The 19,130-nt window shown below is 36.3% G+C and overlaps 1 protein-coding gene across 1 annotated transcript; it reads left to right on the top strand.

The window, feature by feature from the left end:
- Positions 1–1,167: 1,167 nt before the first annotated feature.
- LOC113087393 (uncharacterized) lies at positions 1,168–17,210 on the top strand. Its single transcript, XM_026255578.1, has 11 exons — positions 1,168–1,779; positions 2,203–2,487; positions 2,599–3,214; positions 3,321–3,589; positions 3,692–3,987; positions 4,338–4,349; positions 14,379–14,868; positions 15,291–15,575; positions 15,687–16,302; positions 16,409–16,677; positions 16,780–17,210. Exons 1-11 carry the CDS (start codon positions 1,332–1,334, stop codon positions 17,076–17,078), a joined length of 3,885 nt encoding a protein of 1,294 aa, XP_026111363.1. The 5' UTR covers positions 1,168–1,331; the 3' UTR covers positions 17,079–17,210.
- Positions 17,211–19,130: the final 1,920 nt, after the last annotated feature.

The raw sequence follows: 19,130 nt of genomic DNA, 5'->3' as shown, positions 1-19,130 counted from the left end.
ATCACAGCATTCGCTGCCGTATCAATACATAATCATCCATATCAATACGCAAATTGGCAAGGAATGCATCACAATATATTGCTGTATTGATATTTTGAACCGCGCTTTTTAAAGCCTTGTTCCATGTGCCCCTTTTATACTTTGAGCACCTGCCCCTCCAAAGGTCTCTGCACGGCCCTGCAACAGTATACAAGTCTCAGTTAGTCTGACATACCAGTTTTTCCCCAGAAAAAGATACAAATAGAATAAAGAACATTTTAGTAATAAAACATGCTTGAATAAAACATTTGCAATATTTTTCAATGCATGTTTTCAATGTAATGAGTTTTTGTTGCATTGCGCTTGACGGATGCGTTTGACCGCTGCAAGTTCATAACGTAACGTTAAATATGAAAATGATCCACTATAAACAATCACACCATACTGTCTTGAACACAGAAGATTTTAGGCATCACTTGAAATGAAAATAGCCTACTGTGGTGTGTGTGTGTGAGAAAGAGAGAGTTTGTAAGTGAGCGCGCGCTAATGCGTCAACATCAAAAACGCGTTCTGTGGGAATGACCCTTCATTATGCATTTGTTTATTTAAAACTGTTATAAATTAAATTACTTTAAACAAAAATGATTGACAAACATTAGAAATAACTTTGTTTCAAATGTATTTGGTATCGAACAAATCAGTCCAAATTAAGGTAACTTTAGACAGAAAAGACCAATAAGTCTTGTACTTACAGTAGCCTTTCAAGTTCATTCAGTCATGAAACATGAAAATGAACTGTTTAACTTAAATGAATAATTTTTTACATTAACATTTATTCATTTGGCAGACGCTTTTATCCAGAGCGACTTACAAAAGACCTTTTTTGATGGTAAAACTGCATTCAAACATAGTAACGTCAAATGTGATTTTTTTCATGCTGTGTCGCTGGAGATGGATCGCAGCAAATGCGGACATAAACGCGATATGAAATATAGTTGAAAACCGCTATTAAAAATAATAATTTATTTTCTGAGCTAATGAGCCAAAGCGAAAATGGTGCCGTTGGTAAACAATCCGTTTCCATGGCAATTGGAACGAGACGCGTCACTGTTTCATGACGTCACAGACCCAGTCAATATAAAAGGACTCGCCCTGGCAGAATCTTTTTAGTTGAGTGATGTTCGCAACAGAGACGTTTGTCTGAGAGAACTCTGTGAAAACAAACCTAGCAACACTTGTACAAACGCCAGTCCGTATAGATCGAGATATATTTAATCTGTACAGACAGTGTGTATCAGATAACATTACAGTTCAAACTGACATTACCAGATACGGTTTACTTATCTGTCAGTATGAGAACCACAGACACAATGTCCACAGACGTGAGAGTGGTGCTTCTGGAGGTTTACGTCAATGACGCCTTCTACTTCGGTGACAGCTACTGGGCATCAGATGATAAAGATGTGCAGCTGGAGTTTGAGATCACAGATGACATCTACGACCTTATCAGCGGCAGTGCATCTCGAGAGTTAGATGTGCAGCTGGAGGTTGTGACAGTGGATCATGTCTCAGGCAGATACTGCAGTCCAGGAGAGATGCGTGTGCAGCTGGAGGTTAACTCTAGTGACAACATCTCAGTCTGTGAAGTGAAAGATTTGCAGCTGGAGATGAACAGGAACGACAGCATCTCAGAGCTGAAGAGTCCTACACTGGTCTCTGAAGATCTGAGCGACCCAGCAGGACCTTCAGTGGAAGAGGCCAATGATCAGGGTGGCCTGGATGCTGAGAACAGTCCAACAGGTGAAGACATGCATATGTCTTATTCATGTTTATTTGTGTTGTTAGAGATGTTTCTAATAGTAAATTATTATATGTTAGCTGTGACAAAGACCTAATACTGTTTTCCTACACCTCGTTGAGCTCTCAAGCTACAACCTCCAGATTTGTCAGTGACCTTTAGGCTGATTTGAATTTTGGTTGCTATATTTTTTCTAAATTATCTGACTTCTGGAATTCCTGTAGCCGACTTCCAAACGCTGATAGATTTCCATTTAGCTCTGAAAACTTTTGAAAGTAATGCCTTGTTTAGATTTCAACCACTCTCTCGATCTATCTGCTAAAAATAGTGGGGTTTGAAAGGTTTTTCAAACTTCAAGCTTTTAAAAGTTTTTTTTTTTAACTCTCAGACAAGGCTTATCTCGTTTGTTTTCTTCTTTTTTTCAGGACTCACTGTTGGGGAGATAACCAGGAAAATGGGGGCAATCTTCCAGCAGATTTGTGCAGTTTTCCAGACAAAAATGCCGGAAACTGTTGGGCAACGTGAAGTGGATCTTCCCGATCCAAAGGAATCGTTTGTTCCAGATCCAAGTGCTCTCAAACCAGAACCTGAAATGGATCTGTTAGATACCGAGCAATCGTGTATCCCTGAACCTGAATTAGATCTCGTGGTTCCTTCTGAACCTAAACTGGATCTGGTTGATCCAGAGGAAGCATGTGCCAGCCCAAAAGGTGAAAAGATGCAAATAGAAATGTCTTCTTACAATTTGGACTAATTAATCATGTTTAATCTGGTGAGAGATGTTTCTAATGCCACATTGTATGTTTTTCTTCTTTTGTCAGAAACTACCAAAGCCACGAAGAATAAGAAAGTTCTTGGCTTCGTTGTAACTAAGAGAGTAGAATATGCTACAGTGAGGAATATGAAAAAAACCTTCCTCCAGAACGACAGATCGAACTCAGCATGGCCTGAGATGGATCTGAATGTTCGTGAACCAAAACCTATTGAGGATTTGGTTGCTCCTCCTAAATGGGATCTGGTTGATGCAGTGGAACTGTACACCCCGAGTCCTAGCGTTCCTGAGCCGGACTCTGAGGAGGATCTGGATGATCCTCTTGAACGTGAATGGGATAAGGACTCGATGGAATTATATGCCCCGGGTTCAAGTGTCCCTGAGCCAGACGCTGAAGAGGATCTGGTTGATTCAGTGGAATTGTACCTCCCGGGTCCAAGCGTTCTCAAGCCACGACCTGAATGGGATCTGGCTACTCCAGTGGATTTGGGTGCACCAAGTCCAAGCGTTCTTGAGCCAGAGTCTACAGTGTTTTCTGAACTTGCAAGTTTGGAAAACTACAGCCCTTTAAACATGCTCCAACTAGAGGATCGTTTGAAGCAGTGTACACTGCTCAAACAAAGACATGTCACCAATGTCTGGCCCAGGGTCTTCATCGGAGACGAGTAAGTCTGCAACACAATTGTATTTCTATCATTGTTCTGTCATTTATTCTACAACGTAAATAGTTTTATATAAAAGACTAACCAAGGCTGTTGTGTTCTTGTGCAGAGAGGCTGCAACAGACCGAGATATGCTGCAGGAGATGTGCATCACTCACATTCTGAACGCTGCAGCGCCCAAAAAGGACTTGAACTACTTCTTGGGAAAATCTTATGTTGAAGATCTAGAAGGAACAGTCAATACAGGGTCCAGATATTACAGAGGCTTGCACATCAATTATTACAGCTTGCCTACAACGGACAGACACTGTTCTGACATCAGCAAGTGCTTCATGCCAGCTGCAAAATTCATTGACAATGCCGTGAATAAGCCAGGAAGTAAGGGCTGACACAAACACACTCCATATCTTGTCTATTATCAAGTGTGTTATAGTCTATTCATGAGTTTTTTTGACAATATTTCTTTTTTTGTTTCCTCAGGTAAGGTGTTGATTTGCTGCAAGCAGGGTGTCGACCACTCTGCGACTCTGTTTCTGGCATATCTGATGATCTGCCATGACATGATGGTGGAGGATGCCATTGATGATGTCATAAAGTCGAGACGCATCCAGCCCTCCAGAGACTTCCTGAAGGAGCTGATGCTCCTCAATGCTGACCTTGTGAACAAGCGAAAACTAAAGCTAGAGGACATAAAAAAGGGCAAAAAGAGGAGAAAATGGCAGCTAAAAAAGAAGTGTAGAGATATACTAAAAGATATAAAAGAAAATGTGCACATATAGAAATGTCAATAAAATGAATGGATAATGTCCTGATAATGAGCTGCTTTGTTTTGTAATGTATTTGTTTTTTACAGTGCAAATAAATATCTGTACTGATAGATATAATAGATAGGATAGATATAATCCTATCAGCATTGTATTTTATGTATTTTATTTATGTACTTTAATGAATTGCTTACAGTGCAAATGAATAAGTGCACAGATAAAAAAACTAAATAGAGGGATTGTTAGATGCCACTGTTTCATGATATAATTGCTATGCAAAGATTTGATTTAAAAAAAATATTTCAGTATCATAGCTATTAAACTATATGTTGTTATGATTTGAAATTTGTATTTTCCCTTAGAATGATCTCAAAGTAAAAAGATGAGCTAAAGTCTGATTTTGTGGTGCTGTGCTTTAAAATGATTTTTGACAGTAGTCAGTGCTGAGCACTGTAAGGTTAACCCTGCCTGGTTTAAATGTTTGAAAATGATTAACAGCTGAAAACATTCATTGGAAATTTAGAAAAGTGATCAAATGTAATCAGTTACATTACTTTAATAAAGTAGTTGAAATAGTTAGATAACTTTTTTTAGCTAAGGAGCTTTTATTTATCCACCTTATTTTTGCAATGTGGAAGTTGTTTTCCGTGAAGGTGTGGGATTTCCGGTTCATTCACAGCTTTACATAAATAACAAAAAATAAAGTGCAGAAAATGGTAGATGTGTTTGGCCCAAAAACAAGTGTTTAGGATAACGAGAATACATTAAAATAATATAAGAAATACCAGTTTCCTTAGTATCATTATATCGCTCTTGAAATCCCTAGGCTTTCCAACATGTGGCGTTTCGAGCTCTTCTAAAAAGTTAAAGAGTCACACAGATGGGAAATCAAAAATTACCTGTATTACAGTGTATGATGTAGCTGTCCATCAGTGTAAACAATGTGCAAAGTAATTCAACCAAAAAGTACACGATTTATAAAGTTATTGGCTTCTAAAGTAAGGAGTCGACTCTGAATCGCTGAAACGAGTCGTTATAGAGTTCAAATCTTTTGCCCATCTCTATGTACGTCACTAGGAACACTTTGCATAATAATCTCCACCTACCACCTTGGGACCTGCCTTTCACCAGTCACCAGTTTGACACATTTTTTTTTTAAGTTTAAATTCTTTTACTTTGATGACGGGTTTTTAGAACCATGTTTCAAGCACGAGGCATAAGTGCAAAAGTTGAATAAGTCTGTCTTATCGTGTGTTGTATTGAAAAGCAATAGAAACGCTAAACTGTTGATTGCAAGCTGCGGCTGTACAATGTAAAAATCTATAAGAGTCAAGTGAACTCAAAAATCAGACTGGTGCCTGATGAAGAGCTCTTGAAATAAAAACAAGAAAATAAAGTTAATTTTTAAGACAACTACTCACCTCATTCCAGTTCCCCACTGTCCATTCGGACCTACATGGTACATCTCGGTTGGAAGGTGTCACAGGTTTAGGTTTGAGCAGCTGCTTGCTGTCCCCAGGGTGAAGAACCCGCTCCTCTCCGGCCACAGTCCGCACACACAGAACTGTGCGCTTTTTCACTCCGTTTGGACCGCATGTAGCTGAGCATGTCTGCCATCCTCCCACCCACCACCTGATGTATATATAGAAATTGATCAAAAGTCAAAGTAAAGACATTTCTGAAACATCATGTGACACTGAACGCTGGAGTAATGATGCTGAAAATTCACCTTTGCATCACAGGAATAAATTACATTTTTAAATAAATTGCAATAAAAAAAGTTTCATAATTTATAATTCATAATTTTCCTCTTGGCAGGTCTTCCAGTCAGTTCTATCAAACCTTTACAATTAATCCAGAACGAGGCAGCAAGATACATTTTTAATGAGCCAAAAAGAATAAACGTCACACCTCTGTTTATCAGTTTGCACTGGCTTCCAATAGCTGCTCGCATAAAATTCAAGGCATTGATGTTTGCCTTCAAAACCACCACTGACATCAAAATCAATCCTGCTATAATGAGCTCAAGAGTTTAAAGCAGCAGACGAGCATGTACTTGGAATATAAAGACGATAATATAGTTATTTTTATACTTTTCATTCTTGGTGTGAACAAGGCGTTAGACCCAAAGAAGAAAAAACACCTAAAATGTATAATTAATTGGTATTTTTACCATGCAAACATCAAATAGTATTTAGGCAATAATCTATAATCCAAAACTCACGCTGTTTTCCAACTGATTAAACAGAGCAAACAACAACTAAACACTTGTGTCAGGAATCCACACGCCTCTAATGCTGGCTAATAAAAGTGGGGCTTTTATGAATGTGAACCAACAAACTCAATAAAATTGTAAGCAGCCACATGTAAGAAGTTTTATGTTAATGAACAGGCCTCGACCCGCCGCAGCGTGCATTAACACAGTATCTTGGCTCAGATGTTCAACTGAACAAAGAACAAGCTTTTATTTCTCAAGTCACTTTACATTTGTGTAGCCAGTTGTGTTTATTCAAATAGTCCTTGAGGAAGAACTAAATTTAATAAACTAGACTTGATTACTACGATGCTAGGATGTTCGGGTTCAGGCTCATTTGATGATAGTAAGAAATGTTTCTTGAAGAGTAAATCAGCATATTAGTATGATTTCTGAAGGATCACATGACTGAAGACTGGAGTAATGATGCTGAAAATTCAGCTTTGCATCACAGGAATAAATCTCATGTTAAAATATATTAAAATAGAAAACCCTTACTGTATTTTAACTAGACTTTGCATCTTTGGTGAGCATAAGAGACATATTTCAAAAACATTAAAAACCTCTCTAAAGGAGGGATGTTTTCTGGCACACGGCTTCGTGTTGCAAATGCTATAGATCATCATCACCAAAATGTACAAGAAAAGACAGAGAAGGTGGAGGGATTGAAATTAAGGAAATTCACAAGTGGTTACTTAAAAACCAAAAATGGAGTGGTTTTAAGATGCCATCAATTTATGACAACATACCAAATAGTTTGTAAAAGAGTTACAAGAGTGCCCTCTATATGTATTCTGCTGGTAGTACAGCAGCTAACTTCCCTACGATCATAAACTCACCAGAGATTCACCACTGACACTATGGAAAGCCTTTTTGACATTTATTCTTTAAGCTGTACTAGTATCTTTTTCCAAGTTACTAGTACTTATTTTTTAGATACTAGTATCTTTTCCATTAAGTACTAGTACTTATTCATTAGGTACTAGTGCTTATTCTTTCGGTACTAGTGCTTATTCTTTAGGCACTAGTGTCTTTTGTAAAGTTACTAGTACTTAATCATTAGATACTAGTGCTTAATCATGAGATACTAGTACTTATTCATTATATACTAGTGCTTATTTATTAGGTACTAGTACTTATTCATTAGATACTAGTACTTATTTATTAGGTACTAGTATTTATTAATTAGATACTAGTACTTATTGATTAAATACTAGTACCTATTTATTAGATACTAGTATTTATTTATTAGGCACTAGTACTTATCCATTAGATACTAGTACTTAATTCAATAGTGACTAGTAACTTTTATATTGTTACTAGTAACAAATTTACATTTTTTGCTATTGACTTCTATGGGGATCTGTCATTGAGATATCAACTATTGAGTTTTGACTAGTATGTATTCCACTAGCGACTAGTACTTAATTTTTATGTACTAGTAGTTATTCATTAGGTACCAGTGTGTATTTTTTAGATACTAGTACTCATTCATTAGATACTAGTACTTATTAAATAGACACTAGTACTTATTCATTAGATACTAGTACTTATTATTAGATACTAGTTCTTATCAATTAGATACTAGTACTTATTTTTTAGATACTAGTACTTATTAATTAGGTACTAGTGCTTATTTATTAAAAACTAGTTCTCATTCATTAGATACTAGTACCTATTAAATAGATACTAGTACTTATTTAATAGATACTAGTACACATTTATTAGATACTAGTACTTATTCTAAATGTTACTAGTATGATTTTTTATTTTACTAGTAATTTTTTTGTTGAACTCTACTGTAGCCATTTGGACTAGTCATAACATAAGACGAGTGAAAAGGCAGATCTGACTAGTAAGATAAGAATAGTTACTAGTAGTGATTAAAAAAGGTACTAGTGTCTAAAGAATAAGAACTAGTACCTAATGAATAACTACTAGTATCTATTAAATAAGAACTAGTATCTAATGAATAAGTACCAGTATCTAAAACATAAGTACTAGTATCTAATGAATACTTACTAGTAATATTTAAATATATACTAGATACAATTGCAATAATTACTAGTCAGAAATTAAAAGATGATATCAAAAACAGAATAACTCAGAGTCCCTGTTCGTTTGGAGATATCTTCAACCTCATTAAGAACTAGTAAGAATGCATTTGGAGATATCTTCATTTAAACAGATCATTACATAAACATGAGTACCTCTCCACCGTCCAATCAGAGTCCACATGGTAATACAACACGCAGAATAAATTTGCATTAGGATTGCGTTTTAAACTTTATTCTCATAAAAATACGCGCGATGGTTTGAAGAGCAGAGATAAAAGCATGTATTGTCACAGTAATTGTTTATTTTCATCAAGTTTCATCAGTAAAACGTCTGAATGTTATTCAGCTACATCTACAGCGAAAGCTGAGTTTCCTGGAACTTCATCAGTGAGTCTCACTTGTAGAGTTTCTGCGCGAGGGCGCCCTCCGGCGACGAGTATGAATTAAAAATAAATTCATTGAGTACTCATTATTGCTTGCAAAATCCTAATTTGAGTAAAAATAGCTAAAATAATTAAGAACTTTGAGGTAAAAAATTGCAATTCCTTACGTTCTACTATAGAAGTGTGCATTTTTTTGCAGCTATATTTATATTTAGTCTTGTATAGGCTTCTCAGTTTTGTATATTATAGTGAAATAGTGTTATTACAAAAGTAATGTTCCTTATTTTGTTTAGTGTTTTTATTTAGAATTAATAACCATAACCATTATTAGTTTTATTGATATATATATATATATATATATATATATATATATATATATATATATATATATATTTACTAAAAAATAAAAAACATTGGGCAAAATTGTGCAGTCCTTCAAGTACAGCAAACCTGGTGTTTTATTATTATAATTTTTTATTAATACCTTTTGGCCTTCTTTTCAAATAAAGAAAATGTTTGTCTGAAAACCACAAGGTTTGGATTTTGTCACGCTGTCTAGTCTCTGTTTCCCTGGGTGTCCACTAGTGGGCTCACTTCCCCTTAGGCACTTCACCGTAGGCACTAGAATTCCTCTAGTCTGGTCCTGTCTTCACAGTAATTGCACTCCACGAATCGTCACATATTTTGGGTGCCCTGTACAGAATATTAATGTAAAAACATTCAGTGTCTGCAGCACCAGTGCTACAGTCATGCCCAAAAATATGGACAGCTTTGGTATATATGATGATAAAGAAGGCTGTGAAAATTAATCTGCATTGTTAATCCTTTTGATCTTTTATCAAAAAAATGGTGTGTCTTCTCTTCAGTTCACTCCTCTCATTTCCTGTAGGGTTCAGGTCAGAGGACTGGAAAAGGCTATAGCAGAAGCTTGGTTTTGTGCTCAGTGACCCATTATTGTATTGTTTTTGAGGTTTGTGTTTGATTGTGATCTAAACATGGTCATTATAAGATTTCTAACAGAGTCAGTCACTTTTTGGTTTTTTATCTGTTGGTATTTGATATAATCAAACATGCCATGTATCTAAAACAAGATGTCCAGGAACTCCAGCAGAAATATAGGCCCATAACATCAAAAATAGAGCAGTATATTTCATTGTACATATGGTTTACTTTTTATCTCTGTGTTCACCAAACCCATCTTGAGTGTTTGCTGCTAAAAAACTATTTTTTTAGTTTCATCTGACCATAGAAGCCAGTCCCATCTGAAGTTCCAGTCATGTCTGATAAATTAATATGCTTTAGTTTGTTTTTGGATGAGCTAGGATAATTTTTATTGTAACCATCCCAAACAACATGTGGTGATGTAGGTGCTGTTTGACAATTTTTTTTAAAGGTTTTCTGAGCCCGAGACTCAACTATTTTCTGCAATAACAGCTGTGATCCCTGGAGAGTCTTTAGCCACTCAAACTGACCTCCTCACCATGCATTAGGATGATAAAGACACACATCCTCTTCCAGGCAGTTTTGTAACATTTTCTGTTGATTGGAAATTCTTAATTATTGCCCTGATGTTGGAAATGGGGATTTTCACTGCTCTAGCTCATTTGTTAGTCACATCTTGCAGTCACTTTCTAATTTGTGAAGCTCAATCATCTTTGCTGCACATCAGAAATATATTCTTTGGTTTTTCTCATTGTGATGGATGATTAAGGGCATTTGGGCTTTGTTTTCCCTCTTCTTTATATTTATGTGAAACAGGAAGCAATGGCTGGATAATTTCATGTTCATAATCCCTCTAGAGTGCTCAAAATTGTGAATATGAATGGGAATATACTTTAGAGTAATTTTACTCATAAGAATTTCTAAGGGTGTTCTTAATTGTGGCCAATGTGTATTGTAGAAAAACATTTATATCATAATGATATTTCCCCCATTTTAAATTATTATTATCCAAATAAAGGTTCGATTTTGGTAAATTTTTAAAATAAAAGATCAAAAAGATTAACAATGCAGATTAATTTTCACAGGCTTCTTTGATCATGTTTACCAAGGGTCTAAAAAAAATTTACATACAGCTTGTGTATGATATTTATTGTTTTTACTGGAGGAAAAATAGGAAAATAACACCTAATACAATTGGTGTCGAATCTACATCCTGCCAGCAGAGGTCACTCAAAGACCATTAAACACATTAGGCTACTATATTTATGAAATTACAGTTAAAAAACTGACAAAATACGTTTTCAATGTGCTTGTGTAAAAAAATAATTGTTTCTTTTCTATTTGGTTTTCTAAAAAAAAGTACATCCATCTCCTTGTTTCTGTTTCCTGATTAATCTCTCTCCTATATGTTGTTGGCTCATTAATATTCAACATACAATTTCCATACTGGGCAGAAATGCAAATTTAAAAAGTACTAGTATCTATTAAGTTCAGGATATCTCTGGTCTAAAAAGTCACTAGTAAAAAATAAGTACTAGTTCTATTTTTTGTTAACACGGGTAGTTTAATTAAATACTAGTCACTACAGGAATAAGTACTAGTATCTAATGATTAAGTACTAGTATCTAATGAATAAGTACTGGTAACTTTACAATAGACACTAGTACCTAGAGAATAAGCACTAGTACCTAAAGAATAAGCACTAGTAGTTAACGAATAAGCACTAGTACCTAATGAATAAGTACTAGTACTTAATGGAAAAGATACTAGTGTCTAAAAAATGAGTACTAGTAACATGAAAAAAAGATACTAGTACAGCTTTTAGAATAAATGTTAAAAAGGCTTTCCATACTGACACACATAATAAACACGCAGTATTGCATAGCAGGCACGTGCAGAGGGGGGGGGGGGGGCGTTGGGTGCTTGAGCACCTGCCCCTTTGCCCTTTGGTGCCCAAAGTGCCCTTTTGTCAAAGCAAAATTTCCTCTATTTTTTTTTTTTTTTTGTAATAACGTTTCCTTTTGTGAATGCCTGTTCATGCCCAATCTAAATATTAGTAAATTTTTGAATAATAATTTAGCCGTCAATAAGATGACCAACATGATGACCTTTGACCTGACGACGACGACCTCCTCATCCAACCGGGACAATTTGTCACGCCGCAGCGCATTTTTTAATTGTCAGAGGATATTTTCATTACCGCGGAAGCTGGTAAGTGGTGTTTCATTCTCAGCGAAGTGATTTTGATATGTATTTACTTATTATTATTTTACAAGAACGACGTGATGTGAGAACATGCAGATATGTTGTTTATATTGCGGTGTGTAGCCTGTAGAGTAACGTTAGCGTGCTGTTTGAGGGAGAAACGTTTCACAGGCATCGAGGGGCAGAGGCGTCATGCCCATTCAAAGATTTCTGAGCCAAGTTGATTTTAAATGCAGCTTCCAAACGACAAAAAAAAAAAAAAAACAGCAGAATAATATTTTTTATATATTTGATATAATCACACTGTTGTGATTAGATCGTTCAGTGCACAGCATCAGCTGCTAAATTCAAATCTGTGTTCGCTGGCTGGCGCTGAGCCAGAGACGTTCTAACAACGCTTCATGATGATAACCAATCAAGGGTTCTGTTGCGCGAATGCAATGGCCAATCGGATACGTGCAGAAGAGTCATCATGAAACGCGGTGTTTTTGTTCACTTGCTCGCTGACTGAATTATTTAGCGAATTCTTTCTTCAGAGAGAGAGAGAGAGAAAAAACTAAAAACAATCCTGATGTGCATAATGTAATATAAAGTGCTTCAGTGATTTTAATGGGAGTTTTTGAGAGTGCCTGGACTGAATGTAAATGTTATTTGATAATGTAAATGTTCTTTACTCTCTGCAAAATGAAAGAGTTAAAATAAGTAACTTACAATATTGTTATTAAAATTTACATTAAATGCAAATTCAGTCGTATTAAAAATATTTTATGGCATGATATGGCACTTAAGTAAAAAGTCGGGGTTTTATGTGTAGTTAATAGATTACACTACCTTTCCATTTATTGATCAAATAACAATCTATAAAGGTGCAAAACGCGTTTACTTACACGTTTGAGAATCGAGATATTTCCTGATATATTAAGCATGTTTGGAATTGTTTTGAATAAAAAGGAAAAATAAATAAAACATAAGCCTATATAAGTTATACAGTGCTTTCATAGCATGACTCAGTTGTTTATTGTTTTGTATCAATATTTAAGGTAGACTTATTGATTAGGTGCAAGAGTAGGATGGTTAAAATAATAGATTGATAATGAAATAGTAGATTGTGCCTTGTTCCTAGATGGACAGAGACTGGAAAGTAATAGATCAGATGAGGAGATGGAGATAGAGGAAGAAAAAGAGGCAAATGTAGACTTTTTTACTTTTAAACTTAAAATTGTCTCTTCTAATCTTTTTCTTTTTCAAAACTGCATCACAGCATTCGCTGCCGTATCAATACATAATCATCCATATCAATACGCAAATTGGCAAGGAATGCATCACAATATATTGCTGTATTGATATTTTGAACCGCGCTTTTTAAAGCCTTGTTCCATGTGCCCCTTTTATACTTTGAGCACCTGCCCCTCCAAAGGTCTCTGCACGGCCCTGCAACAGTATACAAGTCTCAGTTAGTCTGACATACCAGTTTTTCCCCAGAAAAAGATACAAATAGAATAAGAACATTTAAGTAATAAAACATGCTTGAATAAAACATTTGCAAGATTTTTCAATGCATGTTTTCAATGCAATGAGTTTTTGTTGCATTGCGCTTGACGGATGCGTTTGACCGCTGCAAGTTCATAACGTAACGTTAAATATGAAAATGATCCACTATAAACAATCACACAGTACTGTCTTGAACACAGAAGATTTTAGGCATCACTTGAAATGAAAATAGCCTACTGTGGTGTGTGTGTGTGAGAAAGAGAGAGAGAGAGAGTTTGTAAGTGAGCGCGCGCTAATGCGTCAACATCAAAAACGCGTTTTGTGGGAATGACCCTTCATTATGCATTTTTTTATTTAAAACTGTTATAAATTAAATTACTTTAAACAAAAATGATTGACAAACATTAGAAATAACTTTGTTTCAAAATGTATTTGGTATCGAACAAATCAGTCCAAATTAAGGTAACTTTAGACAGAAAAGACCATAAGTCTTGTACTTACAGTAGCCTTACAAGTTCATTCAGTCATGAAACATGAAAATGAACTGTTTAACTTAAATTAATAATTTTTTACATTTACATTACATTTACATTTATTCATTTGGCAGACGCTTTTATCCAGAGTGACTTACAAAAGACCTTTTTTGATGGTAAAACTGCATTCAAACATAGTAACGTCAAATGTGATTTTTTTTCATGCTGTGTCGCTGGAGATGGATCGCAGCAAATGCGGACATAAAGGCGATATGAAATATAGTTGAAACCCGCTATTAAAAATAATTATTTATTTTCTGAGCTAATGAGCCAAAGCGAAAATGCTGACGTTGGTAAACAATCCGTTTCCATGGCAATTGGAACGAGACGCGTCACTGTTTCATGACGTCACAGACCCAGTCAGTATAAAAGGACTCGCCCTGGCAGAATCTTTTTAGTTGAGTGATGTTCGCAACAGAGACGTTTGTCTGAGAGAACTCTGTGAAAACAAACCTAGCAACACTTGTACAAACGCCAGTCCTTATAGATCGAGATATATTTAATCTGTACAGACAGTGTGTATCAGATAACATTACAGTTCAAACTGACATTACCAGATACGGATTACTTATCTGTCAGTATGAGAACCACAGACACAATGTCCACAGACGTGAGAGAGGTGCTTCTGGAGGTTTACGTCAATGACGCCTTCTACTTCGGTGACACCTACTGGGCATCAGATGATAAAGATGTGCAGCTGGAGTTTGAGATCACTGATGACATCTACGACCTTATCAGCGGCAGTGCATCTCGAGAGTTAGATGTGCAGCTGGAGGTTGTGACAGTGGATCATGTCTCAGGCAGATACTGCAGTCCAGGAGAGATGCGTGTGCAGCTGGAGGTTAATTCTAGTGACAACATCTCAGTCTGTGAAGTGAAAGATTTGCAGCTGGAGATGAACAGGAACGACAGCATCTCAGAGCTGAAGAGTCCTACACTGGTCTCTGAAGATCTGAGCGACCCAGCAGGACCTTCAGTGGAAGAGGCCAATGATCAGGGTGGCCTGGATGCTGAGAACAGTCCAACAGGTGAAGACATGCATATGTCTTATTCATGTTTATTTGTGTTGTTAGAGATGTTTCTAATAGTAAATTATTATATGTTAGCTGTGACAAAGACCTATAATGTTTTCCTACACCTCGTTGAGCTCTCAAGCTACAACCTCCAGATTTGTCAGTGACCGTTAGGCTGATTTGAATTTTGGTTGCTATATTTTTTCTAAATTATCTGACTTATGGAATTCCTGTAGCCGGCTTCCAAACGCTGATAGATTTCCATTTAGCTCTGAAAACTTTTGAAAGTAATGCCTTGTTTAGATTTCAACCACTCTCTCGATCTATCTGCTAAAAATAGTGGGGTTTGAAAGGTTTTTCAAACTTCAAGCTTTTAAAAGTTTTTTTTTTTAACTCTCAGACAAGGCTTATCTAGTTTGTTTTCTTCTTTTTTTCAGGACTCACTGTCTGGGAGATAACCAGGAAAATGGGGGCAATCTTCCAGCAGATTTGTGCAATTTTCCAGGCAAAAATGCTGGAAACTGTTGGGCAACGTGAAGTGGATCTTCCCGATCCAAAGGAATCGTTTGTTCCAGATCCAAGTGCTCTCAAACCAGAACCTGAAATGGATCTGTTAGATACCGAGCAATCGTGTATCCCTGAACCTGAAGTGGATCTCGTGGTTCCTTCTGAACCTAAACTGGATCTGGTTGATCCAGAGGAAGCATGTGCCAGCCCAAAAGGTGAAAAGATGCAAATAGAAATGTCTTCTTACAATTTGGACTAATTAATCATGTTTAATCTGGTGAGAGATGTTTCTAATGCCACATTGTATGTTTTTCTTCTTTTGTCAGAAACTACCAAAGCCATAAAGAATAAGAAAGTTCTTGGCTTCGTTGTAACTAAGAGAGTAGAATATGCTACAGTGAGGAATACGAAAAAAACCTTCCTCCAGAACGACAGATCGAACTCAGCATGGCCTGAGATGGATCTGAATGTTCGTGAACCAAAACCTATTGAGGATTTGGTTGCTCCTCCTAAATGGGATCTGGTTGATGCAGTGGAACTGTACACCTCGAGTCCTAGCGTTCCTGAGCCGGACTCTGAGGAGGATCTGGATGATCCTCTTGAACGTGAATGGGATAAGGACTCGATGGAATTATACGCCCCGGGTTCAAGTGTCCCTGAGCCAGACGCTGAAGAGGATCTGGTTGATTCAGTGGAATTGTACCTCCCGGGTCCAAGCGTTCTCAAGCCACGACCTGAATGGGATCTGGCTACTCCAGTGGATTTGGGTGCACCAAGTCCAAGCGTTCTTGAGCCAGAGTCCACAGTGGTATCTGAACTTGCAAGTTTGGAAAACTACGTCCCTTTAAACATGCTCCAACTAGAGGATCGTTTGAAGCAGTGTACACTGCTCAAACAAAGACATGTCACCAATGTCTGGCCCAGGGTCTTCATCGGAGACGAGTAAGTCTGCAACACAATTGTATTTCTCTCATTGTTCTGTCATTTATTCTACAACGTAAATAGTTTTATATAAAAGACTAACCAAGGCTGTTGTGTTCTTGTGCAGAGAGGCTGCAACAGACCGAGATATGCTGCAGGAGATGTGCATCACTCACATTCTGAACGCTGCAGCGCCCAAAAAGGACTTGAACTACTTCTTGGGAAAATCTTATGTTGAAGATCTAGAAGGAACAGTCAATACAGGGTCCAGATATTACAGAGGCTTGCACATCAATTATTACAGCTTGCCTACAACGGACAGACACTGTTCTGACATCAGCAAGTGCTTCATGCCAGCTGCAAAATTCATTGACAAGGCCGTGAATAAGCCAGGAAGTAAGGGCTGACACAAACACACTCCATATCTTGTCTATTATCAAGTGTGTTATAGTCTATTAATCAGTTTTTTTAACCATATTTCTTTTTTTGTTTCCTCAGGTAAGGTGTTGATTTGCTGCAAGCAGGGTGTCGACCACTCTGCGACTCTGTTTCTGGCATATCTGATGATCTGCCATGACATGATGGTGGAGGATGCCATTGATGACGTCATAAAGTCGAGACGCATCCAGCCCTCCAGAGACTTCCTGAAGGAGCTGATGCTCCTCAATGCTGACCTTGTGAACAAGCGAAAACTAAAGCTAGAGGACATAAAAAAAGGCAAAAAAAGGAGAAAATGGCAGCTAAAAAAGAAGTGTAGAGATTTACTAAAAGATATAAAAGAAAATGTGCACATATAGAAATGTCAATAAAATGAATGGATAATGTCCTGATAATGAGCTGCTTTGTTTTGTAATGTATTTGTTTTTTACAGTGCAAATAAATATCTGTACTGATCGATATAATAGATAGGATAGATATAATCCTATCAGCAGTGTATTTTATTTATGTACTTTAATGAATTGCTTACAGTGCAAATGAATAAGTGCACAGATAAAAAAAACTAAATAGAGGCATTGTTAGATGCCAGTGTTTCATGATATAATTGCTATGCAAAGATTTTATTTAAAAAAATATTTCAGTATCATAGCTATTAAACTATATGTTGTTATGATTTGAAATTTGTATTTTCCCTTAGAATGATCTCAAAGTAAAAAGATGAGCTAAAGTCTGATTTTGTGGTGCTGTGCTTTAAAATGATTTTTGACAGTAGTCAGTGCTGAGCACTGTACGGTTAACCCTGCCTGGTTTAAATGTTTGAAAATGATGAACAGCTGAAAACATTCATTGGAAATTTAGAAAAGTGATCAAATGTAATCAGTTACATTACTTTAATAAAGTAGTTGAAATAGTTAGATAACTTTTTTTAGCTAAGGAGCTTTTATTTATCCACCTTATTTTTGCAATGTGGAAGTTGTTTTCCGTGAAGGTGTGGGATTTCCGGTTCATTCACAGCTTTACATAAATAACAGAAAATAAAATGCAGAAAATGGTAGATGTGTTTGCCTTTACATTTACATTTATTCATTTAGCAGACGCTTTTATCCAAAGCAACTTACAGATGAAGACAGTGGAAGCAATCAAAAACAACAAAAAGAGCAATGATATATAAGTGCTATAACAAGTCTCAGTTAGGTTAACACAGTACAAATAGCATGGGATTTTAACTAATATAATAAATAAAAAGAAAACAGATGGAATAAAAAAATAAAATAATAGAGCAAGCTAGTTAGAGGTCTTTACACATATACACAAACATAAATATACAATTGCATAATAAATGAAAAGAAAATAGAATACAAAAAGATTAGAAAGGTAGTTAGATTTTTTAAAGAATAGAAAACAGCCTAGAAAATAGCCTTTAAACAAGTGTTTAGGATTACGATAATACATAAAATAATATAAGAAATACCAGTTTCCTTAGTATCATTATATCGCTCTTGAAAACCCTAGGCGTTCCCAACATGTGGCGTTTCAAGCTTTTCTAAAAAGTTAATAATTTTGTGAAGCAATTGGTTCAGTTGATTCAAAGTTTTGCAGGTTATTTTCTCCCATCACCAGTTTGACACATTTTTTTTTAAGTTTAAATTCTTTGATGACAGGTTTTTAGAACCAAGTTTCACGCACGAGGCATAAGTGCAAAAGTTGAATAAGTCTGTCTTATCGTGTGTTGTATTGAAAAGCAAAAGAAACGCTAAACTGTTGATTGCAAGCTGCGGCTGTACAATGTAAAAATCTATAAGAGTCAAGTGAACTCTTGACCTTTGTAGTTAAGTCTGTAAAACACTCGTCTCTCTGCTGAATTCAGGTCCCTCTTATGTCGCCTGTCAGTGAAGTGATGTGATAAAGAATATGAGATTATCTTCCCATTTTAGTCCACTTTTTTTTTTTTTTTTTTTAATCTAGATTAATCTCAATGTAATCTTGGAATTAATCTAGATTTATCTAGATTAAAATGGCTCATTTGAATTCTGCCGAAGGCATTCAGAATATGTGTGCTACCCAAATAAAATAATGACTAAAAGTAACATTAAGTCTTTGACAACGGGTTTCTCAAGCCAGGTGGTGCATTATACCAGGGGCTCATCTCCTGTTTCCAAAATACATCACATACAGCTGATTCTGCACCACACGCACATGCCGCGGACTGCATGCAGACTGCAGACAGATTATGTGTGAAACAGGCGTGCGTCTTGTCGAGGTTTTCATTGGGAAGCTTCTTAAAAAAATAAAATTGAAATTCCCTGAAGCAAACCCGGCGGCATCTTAGCTGCATCCATGTTAGCACACCAAGTTTGATGTGGTAATTTCATATTACGCTTTCACACAGGTTTAAAGACTCGCTCTCGCCC

Source organism: Carassius auratus, chromosome 5 (assembly GCF_003368295.1).
Source record: "Carassius auratus strain Wakin chromosome 5, ASM336829v1, whole genome shotgun sequence".
Lineage (NCBI taxonomy): Eukaryota > Metazoa > Chordata > Actinopteri > Cypriniformes > Cyprinidae > Carassius > Carassius auratus.
The sequence above is the reverse complement of the archived record's forward strand: the minus strand, read 5'-3'. Positions and strand labels throughout refer to the sequence as shown.

Bases quoted from the DNA above. Each gene is read 5' to 3' on its own strand.
- LOC113087393 (XM_026255578.1), top strand. From the start codon at position 1,332: ATGAGAACCACAGACACAATGTCCACAGACGTGAGAGTGGTGCTTCTG. The intron at 2,488-2,598 runs GTGAAAAGATGC...TTCTTTTGTCAG, and splicing joins AGCATGTGCCAGCCCAAAAG to AAACTACCAAAGCCACGAAG. The intron at 16,303-16,408 runs GTAAGTCTGCAA...GTTCTTGTGCAG, and splicing joins AGGGTCTTCATCGGAGACGA to AGAGGCTGCAACAGACCGAG.